Source organism: Micromonas pusilla, assembly GCF_000151265.4.
Source record: "Micromonas pusilla CCMP1545 genomic scaffold MICPUCscaffold_11, whole genome shotgun sequence".
NCBI classification, from domain to species: domain Eukaryota; kingdom Viridiplantae; phylum Chlorophyta; class Mamiellophyceae; order Mamiellales; family Mamiellaceae; genus Micromonas; species Micromonas pusilla.
In genome coordinates this window covers 257,987-283,490 of record NW_003315892.1, presented here as the reverse complement: position 1 = coordinate 283,490, position 25,504 = coordinate 257,987, and the positions used below count along the sequence as shown (strand labels likewise).

Sequence of the window (25,504 nt, the reverse complement as noted above, 5' to 3'; positions counted from 1 at the left end):
TCTCGCGTCCCCCCTCCGCTCGCGCTCCCGGGCTCGGCGTCGAGTGCCGGCTGCTCCGTCGCGACTCGTCCGAGCCGCCGTCGGAGCCGCCGTGCCCCAGCTCGTTCAGCGACAGCATCGACGCGTGTGGGGACCCGTTCACCCCTCCCGGGTGCGACTGCGCGCGGTACTTCGACGCGACGCCGCCGAGCGCGGGACCGGGGCCCTGCTGCTCTTGCTGCCCGACGCGCCTCGCGAACGAACCTCTGGACTCGTACCGTCCGTCGTGATGCCCCACGTGGTCGAATCGGTTCGACGCGATCACCGCGGTCGCCGCGGACCTGAATCTTCGCCGCGTCGGCTTCCCGGACCGGTCGTTCGTGATCGGCGCCCCCTCCGCGGTTTTGTTCGCCCACGACACGCGCTTCTCCCCCGCCGCTTTGAATCGATTCGCGACGAGCACCGCGTGCGCGGCTCTTCGAAACAGCTGGTGGTTCCCGGTCTTGTTGTTGCCGAACAAGCGTAAGATGGACGGCGAGCCGCCGTCGACGTCGCTGCTCGGGGCGCCCTGAGGGCTCGAGCTGCCGTCCAACGACGACTGCGGCAGCCCGCTCAGCGACCAGAAGCTGCTCTGCTTCTTGAGGATCGACTTCGAGGGGACGCGTTGCATGCCGCCGCCCGTCGAGGAGGGCCGCTCGAGTCGCTCCGAGAACGCGACCGAGTTCCTCCCTAACGGCGGCGAGTCCGTCGAGTTTCTTCTCTCGCCGCCGTCGTCGCCGTTACCTCGCTCGTCCAAATCGCTGAGGTTGCTGAACGACGACGACCGAGAGTTGAGTGGAGAGAGGTTGCCGAATATCCTCGCGTGCGGCGTGTCTTGTCGAAACGCCCCCCCCGTCGCGCGTCTCCCGTCCCCCGCGGACGCGCGCGACGCCGACGCGAACGACTCTCGCTGGCTGCCGCCGTTCGAGCTCGCGCGGCCGCTCGGGGGCGAATCTCCGGGGGTGTCGCTGCTCTTGTCGCCGCTGCCTTCGCTCAGGACGCTCCGCTTGCTCTCGCTCCTCAGGTTCCCGCTGCCTCCGGCTCGGAGCTTCAGCGACTTCGCGCTGTTGTTCCTAGACCCGCCCGGGGTGGACCCCTCCGAGCTGGACCCCTCGTTCGAGCCCTTGCCCCCGCCCCCGCCCCCACCGCGGACGCTCTCGAGCCACTCCAAGATGATCCGCGCCACCGCGGCGTGTCTCCCGCTCCACCCGTGCCCGGTGTCAACGCGCACCGTCTCCGTCGGCTTCGGCAGCGTCGCGATCTCCGCCTCCGCGCCCTTCTCCCCGTCCTTACACATCACGTCCCCGCTCGCGACCAAGAACAGCTTCGGCTTCTCGCTTCGGCACTTCCCCCCGCCGGGGATGAGCATCGCCTTGACGCCGAACGGGTACGATATGCCGACGAACCCGGCGACGTGATCGCTTCGCTCTTGGTCCAACGCGCCGAGCGCGACGCTCGCGCCGAAGGAGTACCCCGCGACGTACACGCGCGTCGGGTCGACGCCCTGCAGACGCGTGAGATACCTCGCGCACGCGAGGACGTCGTCCTGCTCGCCCTGGCGCATCCACGTCCGCTTTCCCGTGGACGCGCCGACGCCTCTGAAATCGAATCGCAACGTCGTCGTCCCCGCCGCAGCGAGTCGACGCGATACGTTGACCATCAGCGGGTTGTGCATCCCGCCCCCGATGAACGGGTGCGGGTGGCACATCACCACGGCGACGCCGTCCAGAGACGCGTTGGGCGAGCTGGGGGTCGCCGGCCGCGCCAAGATCGCGCGGAGCACGACGCCGTCGCTGGATTTGATGTTCAGCTTCTCCTCCTCCACCGCCGTCTCGTCCGCGGCGTCCGCGGGCGTCGTCGGGCACTGCGAGAACGCGAGAGCGAGGGGGAGGGCGGGGACGCGCGGTCGTCGGTCGATGGTCGCGGGAGAGAGGGTTCGAAGAACGCGCGCGAGGCTGGGGGCGGGGACGATATCGAGCGCGCGGGGGGGGAAGCGGCGGACGACGCGTCGCGTCGCTTGCGAAGAAGAAGAAGAATCGGCCGCGGCGCCGCGGTCGCGTCCCTTCGCGCACCTTCTGATACCACACCTTCCCGCCCTTCGCGAAGTACATCTCCGCCTCTTTCCCTAGGTTCAAGACCGACGCCGGGTTCTTCCCGCCCCCGGCGCCGCTCGAGGACGGCTCGAGGCCTCGGTCGTCCTTCTCGCGCGGCGACCCCGGCGCGGTCTTGCTCGTGCATACGCTCTGGCACTGCCCCATCTCGCCCGCTCCGAATCGATCTTTCGAGACGCGGCGCCTTTCGTCGATCCCCTCCGCGCGCGATCCCCGATCCCGCCGCCGCCCCGCGCGCGGACGCTCCGCGCGATGCCGATGCCCTCGCCGCGCGCCACCGAGCCACCCGCCGAGCGCGCGCGCGAGCGCGAGTGCGGCCGCGGCGGCCGTCTTTTGTCCGAACAGAAAAAGAACATAGGGTCAAGGGCCACAGTTCGTTGTGTGTCACGTCTAGCTAGCTAGATCTCACGTGTTTGGTATCGAAGTCAACCGACCGACCGACTAGTACAGTACGCGTCGTTCGTACTCCGAACTGTTTGCGCACACGAACGTCGGCGTGCATGATGACGTGGAGCACACCGCGCGCGTCAACCGTTCAGTTCGGGCGCGGCTACGCTCGACCCCCAACCGGCGCGGCGACTGTGACGTCGTCGCTCGCGCGCGTCTCGTCTCGACGCACTCGCCGCGACGCGCGGAAGGCATCGACGGCATCAAACCTCGCTCACGGCCGCGCGCGCGCCGCATTACTCCGCAGACCCATGGCGTCGCAATGCGCCGCGTCCGCGCGCGCGTCCGCGTCCGCGCCGCGCGCGTCGGTTCGTCGCGTCGGAACCGGCATCAGCATCGATCGACGCGTCGGTGCCGATCGCGCACGACGCGCGCGGCGCGCGACGACGACGACGACGACGACGACGCGCGCGGCCGCGGCGGACGACGCCGTCGGCGCGATCGGCGCGCTCGCGAGCGCCTCCGCCGTCGCGCTCGACGCGATCGCGGACGCGCGCGACGCGCTGACGGCGTCGCTCGCCGGCGCCGTGTCGTCCGACGTCGACGTCGACGTGTCATCGACCGCGCGGCAGCTCGACGCGTCGCTCGCGGACCTCGCGAGCGCGCACCCCGCGCTCGCGGGCGCGCTCGCGGGCGCGGTCGCCGCGGGCGTCGCGCTCGCGACCGCGCGCGTCGCCGGCGCGGGGACGGGGACGGGGACGGGGACGGGGACGGGATCATCGACGTCGCGCGCGGACGGCGTCCCGGAGGGACTTCCGACGACGTACGACGTCCCCGCGATCCGCGCGTACTGGAGCGCGCGGCCGCTCACGTCGCTGTCGCGCACGTCGTCGCTCGTCGCGAAGCTCGCGACGTGGCTCGCGGGGTTCCTCGGCGACCTCGCGTCCGGCGCGGAGACGGTGGAGCGGAACGCGCCGAGACGCGCGGCGGCGCTTCGCGATCTCATCGCGTCGCAGGGGCCCGCGTTCGTGAAAGTGGGGCAGGCGGTGGCGATCCGGCCGGACCTCCTCCCGAAGGCGTACCTCGATGCGCTGCAGGAGCTCCTGGACCAGGTCGCGCCGTTCTCGAGCGAGGAAGCGCGCGCGCTCGTGAGGGCGCAGTTGGGCGGGCTGGACCTCGAGGACGTGTTCGAAGACGTCGGCGCGTTCGACGCGCCCGTCGCGGCGGCGTCCATCGGACAGGTGTATAAGGCTAAGCTGCGCGAGAGCGCGCCGGGGGTCGACGCGAGCGAGTTCGAGACGTGGGGCGGCGACGTCGCGGTGAAGGTGCAGCGGCCGCGGATCCTCGAGGTCGTGACGCTCGACCTCATCGTGATTCGGTCCGCGTTGGAGGCGGCGGTGAGACTGCCTCCCATACGACCCCGTTCGCGTGGTGCACGCCGTTCCTTGAGGACTTTTCCCGTCGTCACTCTTCACCCGCGCTTCCCGTTCAACGTTTGACCGGTAAGACGTTCGACTGACCGATCGCTTCACCCACGCAGGCGGCGATCCCGACGGGCGGGAACGACGTCTTGGCGCAGATCGCGACGTCCGCGAAGGGGTTCATCCCCGTCCTCGACGTCGCCGCGGAGCGATTCCTCGAGGAGCTGGATTACACGTTAGAGGCGTCGAACGCGTCTCGGTTCGAGGCGGACATGGCGAGCGTCGAGGTCGTGCGAGGCGCGGTGAAAGTCCCGCACGTCTATCGCGGCGTCAGCGGGCGCCGCGTCCTCGCGCAGGAGTGGGTCGACGGGAAAAAGCTCACGGAGATCACGTCCGATCCGAGCACCGGGCCGCTGCGCGCGAAGCTCGTGCAGACGCTGCTGAACGCGTACATGGTGCAGTTCTTGGAGACGGGGTTTCTTCACGCGGATCCGCACCCGGGGAACTTCATGCTCATGCCGGACGGGAGGCTGTGCATTCTCGATTACGGGATGATGACGACGATCGAGCCGGAACAGCGGATCGCGTTCATCGAGTACATCGCGCATCTGAGCGCGAGGGATTACGACAAAACCCTCGGCGACCTCGTGAACCTCGGGTTCGTCCCCAAAGAGCTCGCGAACGACCCGGTGAACCGCGCGATCGTCGTCCCGGTGCTCGCGGAGACTCTGGAGACGTTATACGGCAGCGGCGGCGGCATCACGAAAAAGACAGACGCGCTCAACGCGCAGAGCGCGTCTCGCGTCGGCGAGCTGTCAGACAAGCTCGAGGAGATGGCGAAGCTGTACCCGCTGCAGCTCCCGCCGTATTTCGTCTTGATCCTTCGCGCGTTCGGCACCCTGGAAGGGTTAGGCCTCAGCGTGGACGAGAACTACGCCATCGTGGACGAGTGCTTCCCGTACGTCGCGCGTCGGATGCTCGCGGACGACTCGCCGCGGATGCGCGCGGCGCTTCGAAGCTTCGTGTACGGCGGCGGCGATCGCCTGAAGATCTCGCGCGTGAGGGACATCGCGGGCGGGTTCAGCGAGTTCACGAACAACATGGGGGAGACGGAGGACGTCGCGGCGGCGGCGGCGGCGGCGCTCAGGGCGAAAGCTGGCAACGCGGCCGCCGCGAACGCCGCAAATGCCGCGACGGGCGGCGGGAAATCGAAAGCCGAGGTGGACGCCGCGACGCGAGACGCGCTCGGACTCATCTTCAGCGCGGAGGGCAACTACCTCCAGGAGATTCTCGTCGAGGAGGCGGTCAGAGCCGCGGACGCGGTGACTCGAAACGCGGCGACGACGGCGTGGTCCGGGCTCGCGTCGTCCGCGCCCGCGTTCGCCGCGCTCGGCCTCCTCGCGCCGCCGCTCGCGCTCACCCCCGGGGTCAACCTCCCGATCGTGCTGTCTTTGATCGCGCGCTCGAACGACGACGCGATCAAGCTCACGCGCGACGACAAGGCGAACCTCGCTCTTTTGCGGTCGATCGCGACGCTCGTCGCGCCCGACCTCGCGAACAGGCTCGGTCGCGCCGACGCGCGCGCCGCCGCGGCGAACGGCGCCCTAACGGGTCTGTGGTCCGTCGCGGGCGCGTCCGGGTTCAACGGCGGGTTCGCCAGCGGGGGCGGAGAAATGCGCGGCCAGGGCGGCATCGCGCTCTCGCCGGAGGAGATCCGACGCGCGTACGACGCGGTGACCGAACTCGGTCCGACGGTGGCGCCGGGCGTGGCGAGGATGGGGGATCAGTTCGCGCGGAAGCTCGGCGAGAGGCTCGCGGAGCGAACGCGCGAGGACTTGAAGAATTTCCCCGCGCCGTTCGGGCTGCTCCCTGTGCCGGGCGCGACCCAGGCCGTGGAAGCGCTCGCCGCGAGCGTGCGCGGCGCGCCGAGGAAGTAGCTCGTACTAGTCGCAGCGCGCGCGAAGCACGTCGTTATTATTTACGTTGATGAAGTTGATTGCCATTCTGTTGTTGATTGCCACGAAACCTTTCACCGAACGCGACCGCTCCCGTCGTCCGTCAGTACCCGTCGCAGTTCACCCCCAGGGCTCTCGTCCCGCCCGTCTCCCCGAACGCGCACAGACCGAACCGATTCAGCGGCGCGGACTTGTCGTAGTTCCCCCACGTCGCCCTCGCGAACGCGGCGCGCGCTTCGTCCCCCGCGAGCGCGCCCGTCGTGAACCCTTCCGCGAACGCGATCCACTCCCTCGTCTTCTCGACGTCGAACGGCGGGTTCGTCGCGTCCACGGGCTGGAACTGCGCCGTCGCGAGCGTGTTCCTGACGTACGACACGAGCTTCGTGGTCATCAAGAAACTCCGGCCCTGCGTCTTGGGGGAGTACGAGTCTTTCGCCGTGGCGTTCCACTCGGACGCGCGTCGGAGCCACGCGTCGACGTCCGCGCTCGAGCCGTCCACGATCGCCGCGGTCTCCGCGATGAGGTCCAGGGTCGAGTCCTTGTACCGCAGGTTCGCCTCCGAGAGCTGCGCGAGCTCGTTCGCCGCGCCGGGAAGGCTGGCGTCGGAACGCGCGCGGAACTTCGTCGCCGCGGTCGCGTCCGAGGGCGACGACGCGGTCAGCGCGAGCGCCGCGAGCGACGCCGCGAGCCCGCGTCGGGTGAGGACGACGACGCGCGGGGACGCGGCGCGATCGCGATCGGAGTCGGCGCTCGCGCTCGACGCGGAGGCGACGACGCGGACGACGCGGCGGTCGCGCGCGGCGTCGCGCGCCACCGCGCGCGGCGATGCCGTGGGCGTTCGCGGGAGGGTGGACGCGAGCGACGCGAGCATGATGCGATGCGCGACGCGGAGTGGCGCGTCGTCGCGCGCGGATGTCAACAAGCAGCAAGCCAAGTCAGCGCGAAATATCTTCGAGCCAATCTGATCGCGCGCGAGAGTGGCGCGAGATCGTCCCAGTCTTTTTGGCAACCTTCTTGGTGATAATAAAACCGCAACAAGCGATGGGCTTGAGCTACTTCTCCACTCACATCTCACATCTCACAGTCTCAAAACGTTCCAACACGATAGCCGGTACACGCAGTACACGTACACTACGTCGACCGTTTTTCAGGGGCCGCGGCGCTCGTCTACCCAAAGCGGCCCCGCGTACACGTACGTCAAAACAACAAAAACACAAAACAAAAACCAAAGGGGCTGTGTTGTTGCAGGGCCACATGTTGTTTGTTGTCAAGGTCCCCTTCGTTCGTCCCTCTCCGTTCTTCAGTCGTACGTATTATCGCACGCGCGCAAACGTAATTTCGCGCGCGCGACCGATCCCGTCCGTCCGTCCGTCCGTCCGTCCCTGCTCCCGTCCACGTCGTCGTCCTCCCCCCCCCCCCCGGTCGGTCGGTCTCGACGTTCACCACGCGACGACGCCGTAAGAGCGCTGCGCTTCGTCCAGACACCGCAACGTCCGCATCACCTCCGCCGCGCTCGGCAGCGCGTTCGACGCCCCGGTGAACATCGCGCGTCGATTGATCGGCGTGGACGGGTTGAACGCGGGCGCGGCGATCTTCCTCCCCGCGGTCGTGTACCACGCGTCCGCGTCGAGCGTCGCGGCGCCGCCGCCGCAAGACCAGAGCGCGTCCAGGCTTAGGCTCGAGCGCGAGCGAAGGTCGTCTTCGCCGCGACGCGTCATCCCGTCGTCCACGCTCCGCGCGATGAGGTCGTCGATCGGTACGATCGACCCCACGGACGAGCCCGAGTTGATCGACCTGAGCGAGTCCGATCGCGGGAAGAGCGCCTCGGGCGGGGGTTCGGGCTCGGGCTGATTTTTGGTATTTTCGCCGTCGTCTCGCGCGGGTTCGACCTCCAGAAGGCTCAAAAGCGACGCGAAGTCAGTCGCCACGGGCGTCAGCGCGAGCGGAGGAGAGAGACAACACCATCTCGGATCACCCCCCCCCACGATCGCGTTCCGCATGTCCGCGGAGTCGATGGACATGGACGCGACGTCCGCGTCCGCGCCGGCGGCTTTTTTGGATTTGGCGGCGGGGAGCGCGCGTCGCTTTCTCGACGGCGAGGCCTCGGCGGCGGCTCCGCGCGCGTCCGAGCGCGCGCTCGGCCGCGCGACGCGCTCGCGCTCGCGCGCGTCGTGCTCGCGCGGCGCGGCGTCGAACGGCGCGAGCGCGTCGTCGCACGACCGCGCTCTGTTATCGAGCGACGGCGAGGCCGCCCGCGGGCGAGCGCCGCGGTCGCGTCGTTTGAACGTCTCAGATTTCGCGCGCGCGACGGCTTCGTTGTTTCGAACGTCCGGCTCCGCGCGCGCGGCGCGGCGCCGCGCGGCGCGATCGTCGCGCGCCATCGCGAGCGTCGCGCTCGCGTCGACGTCTCGATCGATCGCGGATCGCTCGTCGTGCCGCGGCGGTCGCGTCGCGCGCGCGCGCGCGTCCGCGGGACGCGCGCCCGGGCGCGGCGCTAGCGCGGGTTCGCACGGCGCGGGGTCCGGGTCGTTTCCCCGCGTCCCCGCGTCGTCGTCGTCGACGACGACGCGGTCGCGACGCGGCGGCGAGCGCGAGCGCGCGCGCGCGCGCTTCTTGGTCGCGTCGATGACGTCTCGACGCGGTCGACGCGCGTCTCGCGGCGCGCGCGCGGCGGTCGCGCGACGGCGGTCGTCGTCGTCGTCGTCGCCGTCGTCGTCGTCGTCGTCGTCGTCGCTTCCCCGTTTGGCTGGGAGCGGAACCCTCCCGCCGCCGCCGCCGGCGCCGCCGGAGACCGCGGGGTGAGAACGCGCGCGAGGGTCCATCGCGCGCGCGGCGTGCTCGAACGCTCTGCGCATCGTGCGTCTCGACGGGGGACGTGGGTGCCGGGGGCGGGGGCGCGCGCTCCGCGTTAGCGGAGTGACCGCCGCCGCGCCGTCCGAGCGGACGACAGTCGTGGTTGGCTGACTCAGTGTCCTCGGGCCGATCCAACTTTGCGAAAGGTCCAAACTTTGCGAAAGGTCCAAAGTTCAGGGTTCGGTCGCGGCTCGTCGCGACCGAACAGAAGAACGCAAAGAATTTTTTTGTTTTACAAAAGCCACCGCCTCTCTTCGGCGCGCCTCCGCCTCGGTCCGCGAATCAGAACGTCCACCCCGCGATCATCGCGCTGATCCCCCCGGACGCGGCGAACAGCGCGATCGAGCTCGCTTTCGCGCTCTGGTTATCGATCCCCTCGGTGGTCTTATCCCAGTACAGGTGACGGAATCCCCCGAGCGTGTGATAGACAAACGGAAACCCAAACGCGAGCTTCGTCGGGTACACCATGAACGGCAGCCAGGATTTGAACCCTTCCACGAACGCGGGCAAGGTCTCCGGCCCGCCGACGAAAGAAAGCACGCCGCCGAACGCGACGCCGCCGCTGAGGACGCACCCGGTGACGCGATTCGTGATGGACGACAGCGCCACCGCGGGAAACTTGTAGTGCACGCGCTCGCCGTCGATGTCCAACACGTCCGGGCTCATCGGTCGCTTCTCCAGGAGCTGAGCGGGGACGCGACGCGGCGGGGGTGGGTGGGGGGGGGCGATGGCGCGTCAGTTTAAACGCGTCGCGATCGCGATGGGAGGGAGGGCGGACGCGCGGGACGACGACGACGACGACGCGCCGATTTAGGGTAACACGCGACGGGACGGGGGAGATATTTATTTCTGGTCGCTCGAGGGAGCGATCGCGCGCGAGGGCGCGCGCGGCGCCGTCGCGGTGGACGCGAAAAGAGAGAGAGAGAGAGAGAGAGAGAGAGAGAGAGAGAGAAGAATCGCGCGCCGCGCGCACCTCGCGATGGTTCTTCGGCGTCCCCAAGAACCCCGTCCCCGGGCCTCCGTCCTTCCACTGACCGTAATTCTCCGGCACGCCCGTGTCCCCGATCCATCGCGGGGATCCGAGCGTCCCCGCGGTGGGGGCGATGAGCGAAGACGCGGACGTCCCCGCGGGCGCGAACGCGCCGCGGCCCGCGTTCGCGAGCGCGCGCGCGCCGCCGTTGCGTAGGAGCGCCTGCATGATCGGATCGGTGCGTCCGCGATCTGGCGCGCGAGGCGGCGAAGGGGCGCGTGACGTCAAGATGATGTCAACTTTGTACGTGTACCTTCGAAGGTAGCCGACGTGTGCAGTGCGGATGAAACTGCTGGGACGAAATTATCACTCGTCGTTCGTTCGGGGTTTGGTCTCGCGTCGTCATTCATAATAATAATAATAATCATAACTTACTCCCGGTCCCACCCCCCACCATGTGCCGTCGCCGGGCCGCCCTCTCCTCCTCCGTGGGCTCCGCCGCGAATATCTTCCCCGGGTTCATGATCATCCTCGGGTCCAACGCGCGCTTGATCCGCCGCTGCGCGTCCACGTGAAACGGCCCGTGCTCCCACAGCACGTGCTTCATCTTCCCGATCCCGACGCCGTGCTCGCCGCTCGCGGCGCCGCCGTACGCGATCGCGCGCGCGATCACCTTATCGTTCAATTTCATCAGCTTCGCCTCCTCCTCCGGCGCGTACGGGATCAAGCAGTGGAAGTTCCCGTCGCTGATGTGCGCGCACATGACGCACGGAAAGCCGGCGGCTTTGAAATCCGCCTCCGTCTCGGACACGCACGCGGCGAGTTTGGACGTGGGGACGCACACGTCGCCGACGTAGACGTGCTCTTTCTTCTTGGGATTTCCTTCCTTTATGCCCCGGTATCGCATCGCGCCGAGGTAGCACCCGCGCCGCGCGTCCCAGAGCTCGTCCAGCGCCTCGCCGTCGGCGGCGAAGTCGAGTTTCGTCGCGTGATTTTTTTTCGCCATCTCAGCCATCGCGCGCCAGTCCTTCTCCGCCGCCTCCCTGTCGTTCCCGACAAACTCCAAAAAGAGCGTCGGCGCTCTCGCGAGCGTCGTCTTGAACACCACGTTCGTGCACTCGATCCCCTCGTCGTTCATGAGCTCGCACCGAAGCAACGTCTGCAAGTTGGCGCCGACGGCGTCCACGACGGTTTTCGCCGCGCTCGCCACGTCTGGAAACGTCGCCACCGCGCCGCACCGCACCGTCGGGCGCGGAAACAGTCGCACCGTGAGCTCGGTGATCACACCCAGCGTCCCTTCCGCGCCTAAATACAGCGCGTTGAGCTCGTACCCGGTGCTGCTCTTGCGAACCGCGCGTCGCGTTTGAATCACTCGGCCGCTCGGGGTGACCACCGTCATCGACCGGACGTTTTCCTTGGACGTGCCGTACTTGAGCGTGCTCATCCCGCTCCCTCCGGTGGACGCCATCCCGCCGATGCTCGGGTTCGAGCTCGGGTCCGGCCCGAAAAGCAGCCCGTGCGGCTTCAAGAACGCGTCGAGCTCGTTCTTCAGGACGCCCGCGCCGACGACCGCGAGCTGCTCCCCGGGAACCATTCGCGTCGTCTTCAGAAGGCTCGCGGGGAGGGCGTCAGATGGAGTTGAAAGGCGTCAGTCGGAGTTGAAAGGCATCGAGGGCGGGGATTGAAAGCGGGGGGTGGGCGCAGAGAGACGACGGCAAAAGTCCTTAAGGATCGGCGTTCACCACGCCGACGCGGTCGTATGGGAACCAGTGCGATACTGTAACGGAACGCGCCTTCAGAAGGCTCGTGTCCAACACGAGCCCGCCGTCGTACGGCACGCACCCGCCCTCCAATCCCGTCCCGGCGCCTCGCGTGACGACGGGCACGCGCCGCTCGTAACACAGCCGCACGATCTTCGCCGTCTCCGCGGTGCTGCTGGGTAGCACGACGACGTCCGGCGTCGCGCGCGGGTGATGCCCCATGTCCCCGGCGTACGGTTTCTTCTCCGCGGCGGACGTCAGCACGCGATTGAATCCGTCGCGATCGAATTCGACGCAGACGCTCCGCAGCGCCGCCACGAACCCGTCGTTCACGGCGCCGTACGAAGGCGCCGGCGGCAGCGGGTCGCGATCGTAGTCCGGGTTCGCGTCGTCCGCGAAGGCGTTCCCGCGAAGATTTTCTCCCGTCGTCGTCGTCGTCGTCGTCGCCCCTTCGTCCCTGAACGCGCGCACGGCTTTGTTTAAGCCGTCGATCTCCAGCAGAAACCCGTCGTGCCCGTGGACGGAATCGATGGCGAACATCCTCGAGTTCGGCAGCGTCCGTACCATCTCTCGCTGGAGATGAAACGGATACAACACGTCGCTCGTGATCCCGACGACCATCGACTGCTGCGTGATCCCCCGCATGACGTCCTCGTACGACCCCTCCCGCCCGCGCGACACGTCGTGCGAATCCAGCGTATACGTCAGCTGGACGTAACAGTTGGCGTCGAACCTCCGCGTGAACTTCCGGCCCTGATACTGCAGGTACGACTCCACCGCGGTGAACGGCAGCGATTTTGCGGTCGTCGCGTTCTCGTTCGAGTGCGACGCGACCCCCAGCTCGGGATGCGCGGGCGGCTTCGTCGCTTGGTTTTTCGTCGCGTCGCGCGTGCCCTTGGCGTCGGTTCCGCTCGCGTCGCGTCGGCCAAACTTTTCATCCGCGCCCGCGGGCGACCGGTACGTCAGCATCGCGGTCATCCGCGCCGCGGCGAGCCCACCAAGCGGCGGATCCCTCGCGTCGTACTCCCCGCCGTTCCACCGCCCGTCCGCCATGATCGCGAACCGCTCGCACTCGCCGATCCCGGTCGCCCAGTCGGAGTGCCGCCCGCACCCGGCGATGAGACACAGCTCGCTCACGAACGACGGGTACGACGCGCCCCACTCGAGCGCGAGCATGCATCCCATGCTCCCGCCGATCGCGAGCTTGACCCCGGCGACGCCCATCGCGTCCAAGAGCATCTTCTGCAGCCGCACGTTGTCGCGGATCGTGCAAGGCGTCGGGAAGTCGGCGCCGTAGGGACGGCCCGGGGTGGCGGGATTCATCGTGATCGGGGAGGCGGTGCCGTACGGGGATCCGAGGTAGTTGACGCACACGACGAAGTCTTCGCGCGTGTTCATCGCGAAATGGGCGCCGTCGCCGAGCATCTCGCCCCACCACTCGTGCACGCAACTGTTCGACGTCAGCGAGTGCCCGACGACGACGACGTTGTCGCGCGTCGCGCTCAGCTCGCCGTACGTCGAGTACGCGCAGACGACGTCGCGCAGGACCGCGCCGTTCTCGAGCTCGAGCGACGGGAAGACGCGCGTCTTCACGCCGGGGGGGAGGCCGAGCCCGGCGTCCTTCATGTGGTCGCCGCCGTCGTCGTCGCCCATCGCGAACGGGGCCCGACGGGAAGGGCGACGAGGACGCGCTAGGGATTCTGCTGCTCGGCGGATCTGACAGATTCAAAACAGCTGAACCAATCGATTGACGAGTCGGCACTGCGCTATGCGCGCGCGCGAGGGACACGACGTCGTCGAGTTCGTGATCGTCCGGCACGGGCAGACGACGTGGAACGCGTCCGGGACGATCCAAGGCCAGGCGGACGCGCCGCTGGACGAGCTCGGGATCGCGCAAGCGCGCGTCACCGCGGCTGAGATCGCGCGCGGGGTGCGTTGGGGGCACGTCGACTCGGTCGACTCGTCCGACCTAAGGCGCGCGGCGGACACCGCGTCCGTCATCGCCGCGTCGTCGTCGTCGGCGTCGTCGTCGTCGTCGGCCGTGCGCGCGCACGCGGCGCTCAGGGAGCGGCACGCGGGGTCGCTGCAGGGGATTCGCCGAGCGGATGCGCCGGCGCGGGACCCGAAGGCGTGGAAAGCGCTGCGAGGCGGCGACGACGCGACGCGCGTCCCGGGCGGCGGCGAGTCCTACGACGACGTCTTGGACCGCGTCGTGCCGTGGTTCGAGGACGAGGCGAGGGCGCGCGCGAGGGCGAGGGCGGCGGCGGCGGGGGAAGGAGGAGGACGCGGCGGAGGGAGGGGCGTCGTCGTGACGCACGGCGGGGTGATTCACGTCCTATCGGACCGATGCGAGGCGGACGACGAATGGTTCGACGACGACGACGATCGCGACGACGTGCGACGCGGACGCGGGCGCGTCGTCGTCAAGAACTGCGCCGTCGGCGTGCTTCGACTGCACGTCCCCAGAGAGGACGACGCCGCCGGCGAGCGACGCGTGCGATGGCGGATAGGTGAGACGTGGGGGGACGCCTCGCACCTGGAGGAGGGAGGACTGCGGAGCAGCGCGTGGGGAGGAGGCGCGGCCGGCGTGTGACGAGGACGCAGAAATGACGTTATTTTTGACGAGTCACCGCTCCCCGAGCGAGGCGCGAGCGCACACACCCTCGCGCGCGATGACCCGCCGCACGTGCTTCGACGCGCTCCGACGCGCGGTCGCGTCCGCCGCCGCGGCGTCGCGGCTCCCGCCGGGCGGTCCGCGCGCGGCGCCCGCGGCCGCGCGGACGACGCTCGAGCGGGGGCGCGTCCTGAACGACGTAAATCATCACCGTCGTCGTCGTCTCCCGATGATGGTGAATTGTGCCGCGCCCGCGTCGCTCGCGCCCGCGGCCGTGCGGCACTGGCAGTCCACCGCGGGGGCGATCCAATCGCGCGTCATCATCTCCGCGTACGGCCCGGACCGCCCGGGGATCATGTCCGAGCTCGCGAAGATCATCCTGGAGAGCGCCGGGAACGTCGAGAACTCGCGCGCGACGCGGCTCGGCGACGACAGCAACATCATGATGCTCGTGTGCTTCGGCGAGAGCACCGACGAGCAGCGCCGCGCGTTCGAACGCCGCGTGCACGAGATCCCGGGGCTCACGGTGACGCTCCGCGCGACGACGGCGAAGCGGCACACGGACGAAACCCTGGACGCGGGGGCGGGCCGGTGGCGGCGGATCGTGCTGCACGGGACGGACTACCCCGGGCTCCTGCACGAGATGGCGGGCTCGCTCGCGCAGGAGGGAATTAACATCGAGGCCATAAACACGGACACGCAGAAGGCGCCGTTCGGGGACGACGACCTGTTCACCGTGGACGCGGTCGTGGAGATACCCGCGGACGCGGACATCGCGCGGTTCAAGAAGAGCCTGGACCGGCTGAAGCAGAAGCTCGGCGTGGACATCGAGGTGAGCGACCACGAGCCGTACGAGTCGGTGCAGCGACACAAATAGTGACGGCGACGCGCGACCGACGCGCCGAGAGGACGTCCGTTTCGAACGCTGAACGCGTCGTGTTATTAAAACTCATCAGCTAATGATCAAGGGTGCGGCGCGATTTCGCCGCCCCCTTCCTCTTCCTCGCGATCGATCCCGCCCAGCCGGTCCTCGAGATCGTGCGCCTCCCGCGCGATGTCCTTCGCCGCCGCGCGGAGGTCGGCAACCTCCGCGTCCCCCGGCGGTTTTTTCGCCGCCGCCGTGGCGCGCGCCTCCTCCTTCAGCGTCGCCGTCGTCGCCGTCTTCGAAGTCTGCAAATTCGCGACGACGTCCGCGAGATTCTTCACGCGGTCCTCGTCCACGCCCTCGGCGGTGACCGTCCGCAGCGTCTCGCTCATCTCTCGCTCCGCGTCCTTCTTCTTCTTCGCGAGCGCCTTGACCTTCTCGTCCGCGAGCTTCACGACGTCGACGTCGGTGACGTTGCGCTTCCGCCCCAGGGCGTCGTCGTCCTTCGCGCGGCGAGCGCGCGAGGTATCACGATCGTCGTCGTCGTCGTCGTCGTCCTCCTCCTCCTTCTTCTTCTTCATCTTCTCGCGCGCGTCGTCCTCCGGCGCGTCGTCGTCGTACGCGTCCGGCGCGTCGTCCGACGTCGCGGCGACGTTTGTCTTCTTCCCCGCGGTGACGTTCCGCACGCCGCCGATGAGGTCCCGGACGATCTTGTCCGGGGTCTTCTCGACGTCTTCTAGGGGACCCTCCGCGCCCGCGGCCGCGTCCGAGTCCGAGTCCTTCTTCGAGGGCCACCACCCGCCGCCGCCGCCGCTCGTGGACGCGCCCCCGGTCTTCTTCGAGTCGCCGTCGCCGCCGCTCGCGCGCGGCGCCGCGTCGGAAGCGACCGCGACCGCGTCCAACCCGAGCGTCTTCTCGAGTTTTCCTTTCGCGTCCTCGGCTTCCGCGTTGGCTTCTTTGAACGACTCCAGGCTCGCGACGACCTCGTCGACCGCGGACGCGTTCTTCGCGTCGTCCTTCACGCTCGGCGGCGACGGCGGCGCGGCGCGCGTTTTCGATTCGGGCTCGGCGTCGGCGTCGGCGTCGGCGTCGGCGTCGGCGTCCGCGCGCGTCGTCTTCTTCCCTTCTTTCCGCGCCGCCCGCGTCGTCCGCTCCGCCTTCTCCATCTCCGCCGCGATCGCCTCCCGCTCCGCGCGCTCCTTCTCCTTCGCGCGCAGACGCTCCGCGAGGGTCGCGTTGAACCACGCGCCGTCGACGCCCCCGCCGCGCGTCGCGTTCTGCGCCGCCGCGAGCTTCTCCTCCGCGCCCTCGGCGTACGCGCGCAACTTTTCGCTCGACGCCGTAAACTCCTCGCGCGCGGCGGCGATCTCTCCCTTCTCCTTATCGATCGCGTCGCTCGCCGCGCGCACTTCCGCCACCTTCTCGACCGCCTTCACGAGCGCGCGCTCCGCTTGGAGCTGCCTGAACACCTCGGACGTGCACGTGTACGACAGAATTAACGCGAGCGCGATCTGCGCCTTGGCCCCCGCGCGCCACCGACGCAGCGTCCTCTTCTCCGTCTTGCCGCGTCGCGTCGGCGGCGACGCCGCGGCGGCGGCGGCGGAGATCATCGCGGAGATCACCGCGGGCGAGTCCCCCTTCCGCGCGCTGCTGCTGTTGCTGTTGATGTTGCTGTTGCTCGCGAGGGAGCCGCCCACGAGAGGGAGCCCGAGCCCGTTCGCGCACCGCTCCTCGTCCGACGACAGCAGCTCCCCGGCGTCGTCGTCGAACAACCCTCGGATCCCTCCGACGACTCCCGCTCCCGCTCCCGTCGCGCCTCTCCCCAGGGCGCCTTTCCCTCCCCCGATCGCCCCGATGACCCCCCTCGGGGACGTCACCGTGAGGTACGCGAGCGCGGGGAATACGAACGCGATCGCGAACGAGCACGTGCTCCCGGTGAGCCCGAACGCGAACTCGACGTTGGGGACGTAAAGCGCCAACGTCAACGACGTCGCGATAGCCGCCACCGCCGTCGCCTGCGACAGCCGCGCCGACGTCTCGGGGGACACCTCGCGCGCGCCGCCGCCACCGCCGGCTCCGAAGACCGCAAAGGACGGCGCGAAGAATAAGAACGCGTCCGTCGCGCTCCGGTGCATGGGCAGCAGCACCGTGGGCACCGACGCGAGGATGACGCACCCGTATCCAAACTTGAGCGCGCGCGACGCGACGGCGCCGACGAATTCGCCGTCGAGGTTCCGCAGGACGTTCCCGGCGGTGCTCGACCGAAACGACGCGTACCCGCCCAGCCCGATGCACGCGTACCCGAGGAAACACCCACCCAGCACGAGCCGCACGACCTCGCTCGCCGCGCGCAGCCGCGCGAAACGCCCTCCATGATGAGGGCCGTTCTATACAAGCGAACGTCGGGGTGGAGTTGAAAGGCGTCAGAAACGGAGTTGAAAGGCGTCGAGGGCGGGTATTGAACGCGATTGACCCTGGACGGAGAGAAACGACGGCAAAAGTCCTTAAGGATCAGCGTTCACCACGCCAACGCGGTCGTATGGGGACCAGTGTGAGATAGAACGCACCTGAGACCCCGGTCCGCCTTCACATCGCACCGCGCGCACGACGGGCAACACCGCCGGGTGCGCGCCGAACGCGAAGATCGCGAGCGGCAACACGCTCGTCAGCCCGGTCAACGGCGCGAACCACGCGATCGCGTCCGCGCCGTCGACCGCGATCGCGGCCGCCGCCTGATCGGTGAATCCCCCGGGACCCTCGATCGAACCCGAACCCGCGCCCGCGCCCGCGATGACTCTCCGCGGCGAAAACGCGTGCGCCACGAGCACCGCTGCGAACGTCGCCACAACCCCCAACGCCGCCTTGCTCACCGTCGCCAACAGCGCGTGGCTCTCGCCGCCGACGAGCAGCCCGGTCGGGAGCATCCCTCCCAGCGCCACCGCCGCGAGGATCGCGGATCGGTTCGGCTCCAACCCCGGCGGCAGCATCTCGTCCGCGAACGGCGACACCACATCCGCGAGGACGTTTGCGAAACCGACGAGGCATCCGATCTGCAACGACACGATGCCGACCGTGCTCGCGGTCCGCCCGCGTGGGCCGAGCGTGTGCGCCATGAGGTCCTCGTAGCTCCCCACCGGCTCGCCGCGGAGGACGCGCTTGCTGACCGCGTCCGCGGCTTGGATCATGATCGCCATGCTGAACCACGTCCAGAGCCACGCGAAGAGTAGGAGCGCGAGACCCGGGACGACGCCCACCACCTTGAAGAGATTCGGCAGCGCGAGCGCGCCCGCGCCCATGATGGCGTTCGAGAGGTTCATCGCGCACTCGCGGACGGACAATGATCCATTGCCGTCGGCGTGTGCGGCGGGATGAAGATGCCTCTCGCCGTCTGTGAGCGGCGTGGACGGGGCGCCTGGGACGCGCTTCATCGATTTCATCGATTTCATCGATTTCGACGGATCCCCCGCGCCCCCGCCCGCGAGAAGCGGCGCGACGTCCGCGGCGGAGGACGCGATCGCGCGCGGCGGCGACGGTGTCCCCGCGGTCGGGCTCGAGGGCGCGAACCCGGCGGCGCGCCACTCGTCCTCCGAGTGCCGCCGCATCGAGCGCGCGTCGGGCGCGACGGCGGCAATGATGGCGATTCGTCCGAGAACGCGAACGCGTCGCGGCGCGGCGCGCGCGGCGGATGCGGAATCGCAATCGCGTCGACGACTTCTGAAGCACGCGGCCCCGGTGCCCACTCGTCACTCCATCTGATGGCGCACCCACACGTGCACCGCCGCGAGACGACCGCGCTGGCCGGTCGCTCCGGCTCGCTGACGATCCTCCACAGCACGCCGATCGTGGACCGCGGCAGCGTCTTCGTCGCGCACCTCGCGTACCCGTGCCTCACCGCTTCGATCGCGCGCGCGGCCATCGCGCACGTGAAGCGAGACGTCGCGGTGAAGCACGCCGATCACGCCATGAGCGCGTGGAGGTGTCCCGCGGCGGTCACGGCGCCTTCTTCTTCTTCGAAACCGGCTTCCTCCGCGAAGAAGCGCAAGGCTTCGGCGGCGGCGAAGGTCGACAGCGGGTTCGACGACGACGGCGAGTCGCGCGGCGGCGCGGCGATCCGCGCGGAGCTCAACGCGCGAAGAGCGGTCGGGTACGCCGTGGTCGTGGCGCGGGTGTACGGCGGCGCGAACTTGGGGAAGAGACGGTTCGAGCACATACGAGAGCGGACGAGCGCGATGTTGACCGCCGCGGGGTGCGTCGCGAACGTCCCGGCGGCGGCGAGCGGCGGCGCGTTCGTGGGGGAGGGGAGCAGGCTGGGCGGGGTCGACGCGCTCGCGGCGGCGTTGGGTGGCGCGCCGGCGCCGGTCGTCGCCGTCGCGGCGGTCGCGGCGGCGCCGGATATCCGCGGGTCGAGGGATATCCGCGCGCTCGTGGCCGAGGCCGCGGAGAGACGCGCGAGGGCGCTCGCGGCCGCGGCGGGGAAGGACGGAATGCCGCCTACGCCCGCGGACGTCGTCGACTTGTGCGACGACGACGACGACGACGACGACGCGCCGGCGGCGAAGCGACTGAAAAAATAAATGACAATCAACGTCGCCATCCAGTCCGCCGCCTAATAACTACTTCACGCTATAGGCTCTCCTCGTCCTCGTCCTCGTCTACCATCGCGCCCGACATTCGCGAATCGCTCTTCATCACGCGCGATGGCGAGTGCGTCGCGACGTACGCGAGCAACCGCGCGTTCCCGACTGCGAACGACCCCCGCGCCGGCGCGTCGCCGTCGCCGCCCCCGATCCCCGCGCGCGCGACCCCCGCCTCCGCGCGACGGCGCACCGCGTCCGGGTCCAGCTCCGCCTCGCGCCGTCGCCGCGACGTCGACGCGACGTGCGCGCGCATGGCGTCCAGCGTGTCTTTCGCGTCCCTCGCGGCTCTCGCGCGCGCTCTGGACGCGCGCCCCCACGCCCTCGTGGACGCGCGCCGTCGCTCGTGCTCGAGGAGGTAGAGGTCGCTCGCTTCCGTTCGGCCGCCGTTCGCGCCGTACAGCGCGTCTCTGGGGATGGGGTCGAACGGCGACCGCGGCGGTGGCGGCGACGACGACCGCGGTCGCGACATCGCGCGCCCCCGGCGCGAATGGCACTGCGGCACGAGAGGTGGAAGCGGCAGGCTTCAAAAATACGAAAGTACCTTCGAAGGTAAAATGAAAGGCAGGTCTCTCCTGTACACGTATGGGTAATTGCACTGGAGTACGCTGTGCGACTACGACGCACGACCACCTGAACGCGCAAAAAAGATGACGCGGTGCGCGTTAAAGCCGTTTTTTTTCTCGGACGTGTCCAATCGCCGGGGACGCGTCATAACACCCACCCACCCCCCCACCCCCCCCCACACACACACCCTCGTCCGAACAGCGCACGCCGAGATGAGCGAAGAGAAGACGTACACCGGGCGCTGCTACTGCGGCGCCGTGAAAGTCACCGCGGTCGGCGAGCCCGCCGCGGTCGCCGTCTGCCACTGCCGCGATTGCTCGCGCTGGGGCGGAATCAACATGGCGTCGCTCTGGCCGTGCGAAAAAGTCACCGTCGAGGGCGACCTCGTGGAGTTCACGAACCCGCCGCCGGAGGGGAAGCCGAAGGGCTCGAACCGCAAGACGTGCGCGAAGTGCCGCTCGAACGTCCTGAACGATCACCCGGATACCATGAAGCTGACGGACGTCGTGAGCGGCATCATGGACGGATACGAGTTCAAGCCCAAGATGCACATTAATTATTCGGAGGCCATCTGGAAGGTCAAGGACGGGCTCCCGAAGTTCGCGACCATGCCCGCGGCGTTCGGCGGCGACGACAAGATGCTCGAGGAGTGAGCGAGAGCGAGCGAAATCGAGCGAAATCGAGCGAGCGAAATCGAGCGAGCGCGCGAGCGAACCGGGAAGGAGGAAGGGTTTTGTTAAAATATCGAAACGACGCGAGCAGATATTTTAAAAAAATATATCCGATCGATCCGTCGACCCGCGTCGTCGTCGTCGTCGTCGTCGATCAACTCGATCAACTCGATCAACTCGATCAACTCGATCACCTCCAACCATCATTTCGTCAAAAGCCTATCTCCCCCGCGATCCCCTGCACCGCGCTGACGCTCCCCGCGACGACACAGAACCCCCCCAAGACCATGATCCCCCAGTTCAGCGCCCGCTCCCCGTCCGTGACCTCGTCCTCGAACATCTTCAGGTAACACGCCGACGGGAAGATCACCGACACCGTGAGCGTGAGAAACGACCCGATGAGCGACATGAACACCGCGAAGAACGGCACCGTCGCCGCGGTCGCCAGCGCGCTCAGCCCTAACCCCGTCCGCAGCCCTCGCGCTTTCAGCGCCGAAGCCGTCGTCGACCGATTCGTCTCGCTCGCGACGTCGATCCCGAGGAGGCCCTTCTCCAGCCCGCGCGCCACCTGCGTGGGTGAAGCGATCGGTCAGTCGAACGTCTTACCGGTCAAACGTTGAAAGGGAAGCGCGGGTGAAGAGTGACGACGGCAAAAGTCCTCAAGGATCGGCGTTCACCACGCGAAAGGGGTCGTATGGGAAGCAGTCTCACCGGGTCCATCGTCAACGCGAACTTGCTGAACGGGTTCACCGTGATCAGCGCGAGCGCGATCGTCGACGCGACGCCCGCGGGGAGGTTCAGCGTCACCTCGTCCATGACCTGGTCGCCGTACAGCGCGTACCCGGCGCTGCCGATGACGAGGCACGTCAGCCCGACGATGACGTACGTCTTTATAGGGTCGAGGGTAAATGTCCATACGAGCGAACGTCGGGGTGGAGTCGTGAGGCGTCAGTCGTCGGAGTCGTGAGGCATCGCGGCGTGTCGGGATGATCGAAACCGAGGGAGGGACCCTGGGCGGAGAGTGACGAACGACGGGAAATGAAGTCCCCGGCGTAACAAACGTGAACGCGCCTTATCCAGCATCGCGGGATACTCCTCCGGCTTCTCCATCGACGTGTAGATGGCCGGAAACACCGCGTGCCCGGCGAAGACGAACGCGAGCAGCCCGAACGACACCGGAAGCGTGCTCAGGTGCACGAGCGCGGTGGTGTCGAACCCCGGCGGCGGGTTCGCGGGGTACCTAAGGGTCGTTCCATACGAGCGAACGTCGGGGTGGAGTTGAAAGGCGTCAGACGGAGTTGAAAGGCGCCGAGGGCGGGTATTGAAAGCGAGGGACCCTGGGCGGAGAGAAACGCCGGCAAACGTCCTTAAGGATCGGCGTTCACCACGCGAACGCGGTCGTATGGGGACCAGTGTATAGAACGTACCCGCCGACGGCGACGAGCTCGTAGAGCACCACGCCCACGAGAGACATGGACGCGGCGGCGCCGAGCGCGCCGATGGCGCTCAGCGACGACAGGTCGAAGAGCCACTGCGGGGATTAGAGGCACGGTAGACACACGTTCAGGCACGGGCGAGGCGAGGCGAGGTCAGTCGAGACGGCGGGGGGGGTAGCGTCGAGCGAGAAGAAACCGAATGAGCGAACGTCTGTTCTGGTCTCGTCGGGACCAATCATCGCACCAACGTCGGGATCATCACCGCCGCCGCCGCGGCCATGTACCACGTCTCGTCGTGCGCGTGGTCGAACAGTATCGCGAGGTGGTCGCCCTCGAGGATGAAGAACAGCGCGCCCGTGCCGATGAGCTCGGTGTACAGCACGAACGTGATGAAGTCTCGCCCGCGCGGCCCGAACGCGGCTTCGCCGATGTCTTCGTACGAGAGCAGCGGCCTCCGGCGCGGGTACTCGCAGTAGCCGGGCCCGCCGCTCGTCGCGTCGCCGGCGTCCATCTCCATCAGGTCGTACTCGTCGCCGCTGGCGCCCATCCCTCGCGCGGACGCGACCGCGCCGCCGGCGCTGAGGTCGCTCTCGAACCCGGCGACGTCGACGACTGGGAGCGAGCCCGCGGCTTGGCACTTGATGAGCGCCTTAGGGTCGAGGGTCCATACGAAGCGACGGATGTCGGGGTGGAGTTGAAAGGCGTCAGAAGCGGAGTTGAAAGGCGTCGAGGGCGGGGATTGAACGCAAGGGCTGGGCGGAGAGATGCGCCGGGCAAAGTCCTTAAGGATCGGCGTTCACCACGCCAACGCGGTCGTATGGGGACCGGTGTGAATCAGAACGCGCCTTGCCGGTGTAGTTTGTCATCGCGCCGAGGAGGGAGAGCACGCCGAGGCCCGCCCAGCCGCCCTGCTGCAGCGCGTACGGCACGGACAGGAGCCCGACGCCGAGGAGGATGTTCACGCTGTTCGCCATCGCCTGCGCGGTGGACGAGTTCCCTACCGGTCGCTCGAGTCGCGACGACGACGACGACGACGGACTGCCGTCGGAACGCGCGATCGTCTGCGGCGTCGCGGACGCGCGCTTCGTCGCGGACGCCGCGGACGCGACGCGCGTCGCGCCGCCGCCGCCGCCGCCGCGGTGGCGTCCCCGTCCTCGTCCTCCTCGCTCGCGGCGCGACGGCAGCGTCCTATAGGACGCGCTGCACGACGCCTCGCCCCCGCGCGCGCCGGTGCGCGTCGTCACCGCGCGCGACGATGACGCGACCCTCCACGATGGCGTCGTCGTCGGCGGCGGCGGCGGCGTCTGGCGCGCCGCGCAGCGCGGCGACGCGGACGCCGCGCGCGACGTCCGCGCACGACCGAGCGCGAGCGACGCGGAGGGCGTCGGCAGCGCGCTCGCCGCGGTCACCATCTCTCTCCGCGCGGCGTTGTGCCGCCGCGCGCGCGCGCGCGCTCGGTCGACGCCACGACGCGTCGGACGAGCCCGCGAAAGGACGCCGTGGCAGCTTCCGAGATCTCGGCGCCGTGGGTTTTCTGATTCTTGACCGCCATCTCGGGTTCGGGAAGATCGATGAAGCGCCAAAAACCGCCGCGGTGAACCGACCGCCTGAAACCGACCGCCTGAAACCAGAAACCGCGCGAACGTCAACGAACGTCAACTGATCGATCGTTGTCATCGTCGACGACAGGACGATCGCGGATCCTCCGTTCAGAGCGCGGCTCGCGCGGCGGCGGCGGGCGCGATGGTGAACGCCAAAGACGTCGTGTCCCACCCCCTGCGCGCGATCGACGCGATCGGATACCCGTTCGTTCGCGTCGCGCACAGCCGGAAGGTGATGAAGGGCGAGGACAAGTCGTTCGCGTCGCCCGACGTGGTGTGGACGCCGGCGCGCGTCGACGGCGACGGCGCCGAGGGGTGTTCGGCGTCGCCGCCGCCGTCGTCGTGCCACTTCAGCGTGTTCGGCTTGTTCGACGGCCACGGCGGCAAGGCTGCCGCGGAGCACTGCGCGGAGACGCTCGTGCCGTGCATCCTCGACGCGCTGGACGCGCGCGGACCGATCGCGCGCGACGACGACGCCGAGGACGCGCTCGAGGAACGCCTCCCCGCCGCGCTCGTGGACGCGTTCGCGGCGTCGGACGCCCAATTCTTGCTCAAAGACATCCACAGCGGCGCGACGGCGACGATCGTGTGCGTGAACGGGCGGTGCGTCACGTCCGCGGCGGTCGGGGACTCGCTCGCGACGATCGACACGGGATCGCATCATCAACGTAACAGCACCAAGTCATCGGGCGGCGCGTCGTCGGCGTCGAGGCTGACGCCCGAACACAGACTCGACACGTCCGCGAGCGAGCGAAACCGCATCGAGGCCGCGGGCGGGGAGGTCCGCGCGACCGCGTTCGAGGAAGGGAAGCCGGTCGGGCCGCTGCGGGTGTGGCCGGGGGGGCTCGCGGTGTCGCGATCGATGGGCGACCGCGACGGGAAGAAGGGAGGCGCGTTCTATCTCACACCGGTCCCCATACGACCGCGTTCGCGTGGTGAACGCCTATCCTTAAGGACTTTTCCCGGCGTGTCTGTCCGCCCAGGGTCCCTCGCTTTCAATCCCGATACACCTCGACGCCTTTCAACTCCATCTGACGCCTTTCAACTCCACCCCGACAGGCGTGATCTCCGAGCCGGAGGTGTCTCGCGTCGTCGTGCCCGACCATCAGCCGGGGTTTCGCATCGTCCTCGCGAGCGACGGGCTGTGGGATGCGGTCACCGTGAAGCAGGCGTCGAGTTGCGGCGCGAAGATCGGGACGCAGGCCGCGGCCGCGGCGTTGTGTAAGCTCGCGCAGAAGCAGAAGGACAACAGAGACGACATCACCGTCGTGGTGTGCGATTTTCTCGCCGACGCGTCGCACCGCGACCCGTTCCAAGCCAAGCCGCCGTGGCGGACGGAGTTGGACGTCCGATGGCCGTTCGGGAAGAAAAAGTACGATCCGTCGCCGCCACCGTCGACGCGGCGCGCGGCGCGGATGGCGGCGGAGCGCGCGGAGGCGGACGCGATCGCGGCGGCGCGCGAGGCGCGCGTCGCGGCGGAGACGGAGGAGGCGGCGAGAGCGGCGGCGAGAGCGGCGACGGTGGCGGAGCTGGAGCGGTACGAGCGCGAGAGAGAGTCGGCGAGGGACGGCGGGGGAGGGTGGGAGGAAGTTGGGGGCGGGCACGCGGCGGCGGCGGCGGAGGCGGCGGCGGGGGCGGNGG

General features: G+C 68.8%; 13 protein-coding genes across 13 annotated transcripts in view; 5 read left to right on the top strand and 8 right to left on the bottom strand.

Annotated features, from left to right (window-relative positions):
- Positions 1-758: 758 nt before the first annotated feature.
- MICPUCDRAFT_48386 (uncharacterized protein) lies at positions 759-2,433 on the bottom strand (the record flags this gene model as incomplete). Its single annotated transcript, XM_003061875.1, has 3 exons — positions 2,091-2,433; positions 1,019-1,882; positions 759-788 (listed from the first exon to the last, which is right to left on the bottom strand). Exons 1-3 carry the CDS (start codon positions 2,274-2,276, stop codon positions 759-761), a joined length of 1,080 nt encoding a protein of 359 aa, XP_003061921.1. The 5' UTR covers positions 2,277-2,433.
- A 907-nt stretch (positions 2,434-3,340) lies between these two features.
- Positions 3,341-5,007, top strand: MICPUCDRAFT_20744 (uncharacterized protein; the record flags this gene model as incomplete). Its single annotated transcript, XM_003062083.1, has 3 exons — positions 3,341-3,913; positions 4,096-4,644; positions 4,708-5,007. Coding segments are annotated over 3 exons (1,422 nt in total), but the record flags the coding sequence as incomplete, so codon positions are not given.
- A 988-nt stretch (positions 5,008-5,995) lies between these two features.
- Positions 5,996-6,763, bottom strand: MICPUCDRAFT_51627 (uncharacterized protein; the record flags this gene model as incomplete). The annotated part of the gene is made up of 1 exon (XM_003061874.1): positions 5,996-6,763. One exon carries the CDS (start codon positions 6,761-6,763, stop codon positions 5,996-5,998), a length of 768 nt encoding a protein of 255 aa, XP_003061920.1.
- A 568-nt stretch (positions 6,764-7,331) lies between these two features.
- MICPUCDRAFT_41871 (uncharacterized protein) lies at positions 7,332-7,892 on the bottom strand (the record flags this gene model as incomplete). The annotated part of the gene is made up of 1 exon (XM_003061873.1): positions 7,332-7,892. The coding sequence occupies one exon, from the start codon at positions 7,890-7,892 to the stop codon at positions 7,332-7,334; it is 561 nt and encodes a 186-aa protein (XP_003061919.1).
- Positions 7,893-8,956: 1,064 nt separating this feature from the next.
- MICPUCDRAFT_69902 (uncharacterized protein) lies at positions 8,957-9,954 on the bottom strand. Its single transcript, XM_003061872.1, has 2 exons — positions 9,719-9,954; positions 8,957-9,429 (listed from the first exon to the last, which is right to left on the bottom strand). Exons 1-2 carry the CDS (start codon positions 9,941-9,943, stop codon positions 9,028-9,030), a joined length of 627 nt encoding a protein of 208 aa, XP_003061918.1. The 5' UTR covers positions 9,944-9,954; the 3' UTR covers positions 8,957-9,027.
- Positions 9,955-10,139: 185 nt separating this feature from the next.
- MICPUCDRAFT_70871 (acetyltransferase-like/FAD linked oxidase) lies at positions 10,140-13,156 on the bottom strand (the record flags this gene model as incomplete). Its single annotated transcript, XM_003061871.1, has 2 exons — positions 11,483-13,156; positions 10,140-11,328 (listed from the first exon to the last, which is right to left on the bottom strand). The coding sequence occupies exons 1-2, from the start codon at positions 13,126-13,128 to the stop codon at positions 10,140-10,142; spliced, it is 2,835 nt and encodes a 944-aa protein (XP_003061917.1). The 5' UTR covers positions 13,129-13,156.
- Positions 13,157-13,243: 87 nt separating this feature from the next.
- On the top strand, positions 13,244-14,068 carry MICPUCDRAFT_41868 (uncharacterized protein; the record flags this gene model as incomplete). Its single annotated transcript, XM_003062082.1, has 1 exon — positions 13,244-14,068. One exon carries the CDS (start codon positions 13,244-13,246, stop codon positions 14,066-14,068), a length of 825 nt encoding a protein of 274 aa, XP_003062128.1.
- Positions 14,069-14,147: 79 nt separating this feature from the next.
- On the top strand, positions 14,148-14,966 carry MICPUCDRAFT_51623 (uncharacterized protein; the record flags this gene model as incomplete). The annotated part of the gene is made up of 1 exon (XM_003062081.1): positions 14,148-14,966. The coding sequence occupies one exon, from the start codon at positions 14,148-14,150 to the stop codon at positions 14,964-14,966; it is 819 nt and encodes a 272-aa protein (XP_003062127.1).
- Positions 14,967-15,052: 86 nt separating this feature from the next.
- Positions 15,053-18,556, bottom strand: MICPUCDRAFT_51622 (amino Acid/Auxin permease family; the record flags this gene model as incomplete). Its single annotated transcript, XM_003061870.1, has 2 exons — positions 15,053-17,341; positions 17,522-18,556. 2 exons carry the CDS (start codon positions 18,554-18,556, stop codon positions 15,053-15,055), a joined length of 3,324 nt encoding a protein of 1,107 aa, XP_003061916.1.
- A 169-nt stretch (positions 18,557-18,725) lies between these two features.
- MICPUCDRAFT_48382 (uncharacterized protein) lies at positions 18,726-20,060 on the bottom strand (the record flags this gene model as incomplete). Its single annotated transcript, XM_003061869.1, has 2 exons — positions 18,726-19,516; positions 19,624-20,060. Coding segments are annotated over 2 exons (1,224 nt in total), but the record flags the coding sequence as incomplete, so codon positions are not given.
- Positions 20,061-20,332: 272 nt separating this feature from the next.
- MICPUCDRAFT_48381 (uncharacterized protein) lies at positions 20,333-20,924 on the top strand. Its single transcript, XM_003062080.1, has one exon. It carries the CDS (start codon positions 20,368-20,370, stop codon positions 20,806-20,808), a length of 441 nt encoding a protein of 146 aa, XP_003062126.1. The 5' UTR covers positions 20,333-20,367; the 3' UTR covers positions 20,809-20,924.
- Positions 20,899-23,674, bottom strand: MICPUCDRAFT_48380 (amino Acid/Auxin permease family; the record flags this gene model as incomplete). The annotated part of the gene is made up of 6 exons (XM_003061868.1): positions 20,899-21,394; positions 21,538-21,714; positions 21,898-22,066; positions 22,254-22,357; positions 22,507-22,911; positions 23,063-23,674. The coding sequence occupies 6 exons, from the start codon at positions 23,672-23,674 to the stop codon at positions 21,038-21,040; spliced, it is 1,824 nt and encodes a 607-aa protein (XP_003061914.1). The 3' UTR covers positions 20,899-21,037.
- A 331-nt stretch (positions 23,675-24,005) lies between these two features.
- Positions 24,006-25,504, top strand: part of MICPUCDRAFT_41863 (uncharacterized protein) — a gene marked incomplete at both ends in the record, with an annotated part of 2,187 nt that continues 688 nt past the window's right edge. The window contains 2 exons of the mRNA XM_003062079.1: positions 24,006-24,773; positions 24,973-25,452. Of these exons, the coding sequence (XP_003062125.1) occupies positions 24,006-24,773; positions 24,973-25,452 (1,248 nt within the window). The remainder of the gene's footprint in view (positions 24,774-24,972; positions 25,453-25,504) is intronic.

Coding starts and splice junctions, on each gene's coding strand:
- MICPUCDRAFT_69902 (XM_003061872.1), bottom strand. CDS start 9,943: ATGCAGGCGCTCCTACGCAACGGCGGCGCGCGCGCGCTCGCGAACGCG. Junction 9,430..9,718: donor CGCCGAAGAACCATCGCGAG/GTGCGCGCGGCG, acceptor GTCCCCGCTCAG/CTCCTGGAGAAGCGACCGAT.
- MICPUCDRAFT_48381 (XM_003062080.1), top strand. CDS start 20,368: ATGAGCGAAGAGAAGACGTACACCGGGCGCTGCTACTGCGGCGCCGTG.